At 40.5% G+C, this 2,132-nt stretch overlaps 1 protein-coding gene across 1 annotated transcript; it reads left to right on the top strand.

Annotated features, from left to right (window-relative positions):
• Nucleotides 1-337: 337 nt before the first annotated feature.
• On the top strand, nt 338-1,779 carry LOC136495899 (uncharacterized). The gene is made up of 2 exons (XM_066491693.1): nt 338-473; nt 842-1,779. Exons 1-2 carry the CDS (start codon nt 338-340, stop codon nt 1,777-1,779), a joined length of 1,074 nt encoding a protein of 357 aa, XP_066347790.1.
• The last annotated feature ends 353 nt before the right edge of the window (nt 1,780-2,132 follow it).

The following is a 2,132-nucleotide window of genomic DNA, read 5'->3' on the forward strand; positions in this document are numbered from 1 at the left end:
ACTCCATAGCCTTTGTGGCTAACCTTAACAACATGGACGTAGACAAACCTTTGTGGCGAGTTGAACCACGGGATAAATTCTCATGTCCTCTGTGATTGTTGTTGTTGTCACGATTACTTGTGATTTGAATTGATTTTTAGGGTTTGCATTTGATCTACAAATTCCTCATCTTCTAGGTGCAACTGACTGTTTGAATAGCTCAACACACTCCCCAAGAAGGCTATTGATTAAATTTTAGAGAAAGGTCTATTCACCCCCCCCTCTAGGCCACTTGCCAAATCCTTTCAATTGGTATCAGAGCGAGTTTCCTCATAATAGCACTTAACCATATGAGGAAATGGCAAGTCCTAGAGAAAGGGTATTGAAGGAAGACGGAGAGGAGAGCTTTGAGGATGTTCCTAGTGAAGAGGAACCCGAAGCTCCTGAAGATGATCCTATAGCAGTGCTTGAGCGACTTCCAAAGCTCAAGCTCGGTGCTAAGGGATCCTCCAAGGGAGACAAGCAAAGGGACAAAAACAAGAACAAGAGAAGAAGAAACACAAAGCAAGAAGAATGGTGCAATCAAGCCCATAACCAAACAATGAGTCAAAGAATGGAGATGATGATGATGAGTACTATGCTCAAAGGCTACCAAAGAGGACACTCAAGTCCAACACCAAGAGATCATATTCGAGTGTATCCTTTAATTATGATTCCATAAATTTGCCTACCAACACTCACATCAACATACCCACGAGCAAGTTACCCCAATTTGATGGGACTAACTTTGCCAAGTGGAAGCATATGATGAAGGCTTATCTTATTGGACTCCATCCAGAGATGTGGAATATTGTGTGTGTAGGTTTTGAAGATCCCGTTGATCCCAAAAATCCAACACCAAGAGAGATTCGCATGATACATCGCAATGCTCAAGCCACTAGTACTCTTCTAAGTGCATTGAGCCTGGAAGAGTACAACAAAGTGATTGGTTTGGAGATTGCTAAGGAGATTTGGAACACTCTTCACCTTGCACATGAAGGGGTTAGTAAGGTAAAGAAGTCCAAGATTGATCTATTGATGGCTCAACTTAATAGGTTTGTCATCAAGGATGGAGAAGGCCCTCAAGAGATGTTTAATAGATTGGTGGTGATAGTTGGCAAGATTAGAGGCTTGGGTGGGGATGACTTGGATGATCATCATGTTGTAAAAGTGATGTTGGAAGCATTTGCACCAAGAAACCCAACTCTTATAACATTGATTAGAGAGAAGAAGAGGTTTGAAGAGTTCACCCCTAGTGATGTCCTTAGAAGAATACTCACTCATGAGATCATGGAGATGGAGATACAACAAAGGAAGAAGTTTGGAGAACTAGAAGCAAAGTTGGAGAACTTGAAAGTCAAGGAGGTAGCTCTCAAGGCAAACAAATCAAACAAGGCCTTCACCTCAAACAAGCCGCCAAGATCAAGATCAAGCAAGGTTGAGATGGTTGATTCATCAAGTGACTCAAGTGATGATGAAGATGATGAAGTGTCTTCTAGTGAGATTGGTGATGTTGCTTTGTTCATGAGGAAGTACAAGAAGGGGTTGAAAAAAGAAGGGTACACGTTTGTGAAAAGAAGATTTCCCAACAAGCAAAAGAGGAAATGCTATAATTGTAGAAGCACAGAGCATTTCATTGCCGATTGTCCTTATGAGAACAAAGAGGATAAGAAAGACAAGAAGAAGAAGCACTACAAGAAAGATGACAAGACCCAACACAAGAAGAACTATTTGGGTCAAGCTCATATTGGTCATGAATGAGATTCAAATGATGATAGCTCAAGTGAAGAAGAAATAAAGAAAGTTGCAACAATTGCTATCAAGAAGCATTCTTCTTCACCAAAGCTCTTCACTAACTTAACCGATGATGAGGAGAGGTCTACACTCTTTTGTCTCATGGGCAAAGGAGAAAAGGTAAAACCTAAATCCAAGCCTAAACCCTCTTCTCCATGTAGTGATGAATCCAACATAGACTCTAGTGATGAATCTAGTGATAACGAAGTAAACAACTTGGTAAGTAAAATGGATAAAAAATCTAAGAACTTCAAAGCCAAGGTGGTAGATGAATTAGAGAGAACTCAAGCTACTCTTTCCAAACAAGAGAAACTCTATGT

Source organism: Miscanthus floridulus, chromosome 12 (genome assembly GCF_019320115.1).
Source record: "Miscanthus floridulus cultivar M001 chromosome 12, ASM1932011v1, whole genome shotgun sequence".
In the NCBI taxonomy this organism is placed as follows: Eukaryota; Viridiplantae; Streptophyta; class Magnoliopsida; order Poales; family Poaceae; genus Miscanthus; species Miscanthus floridulus.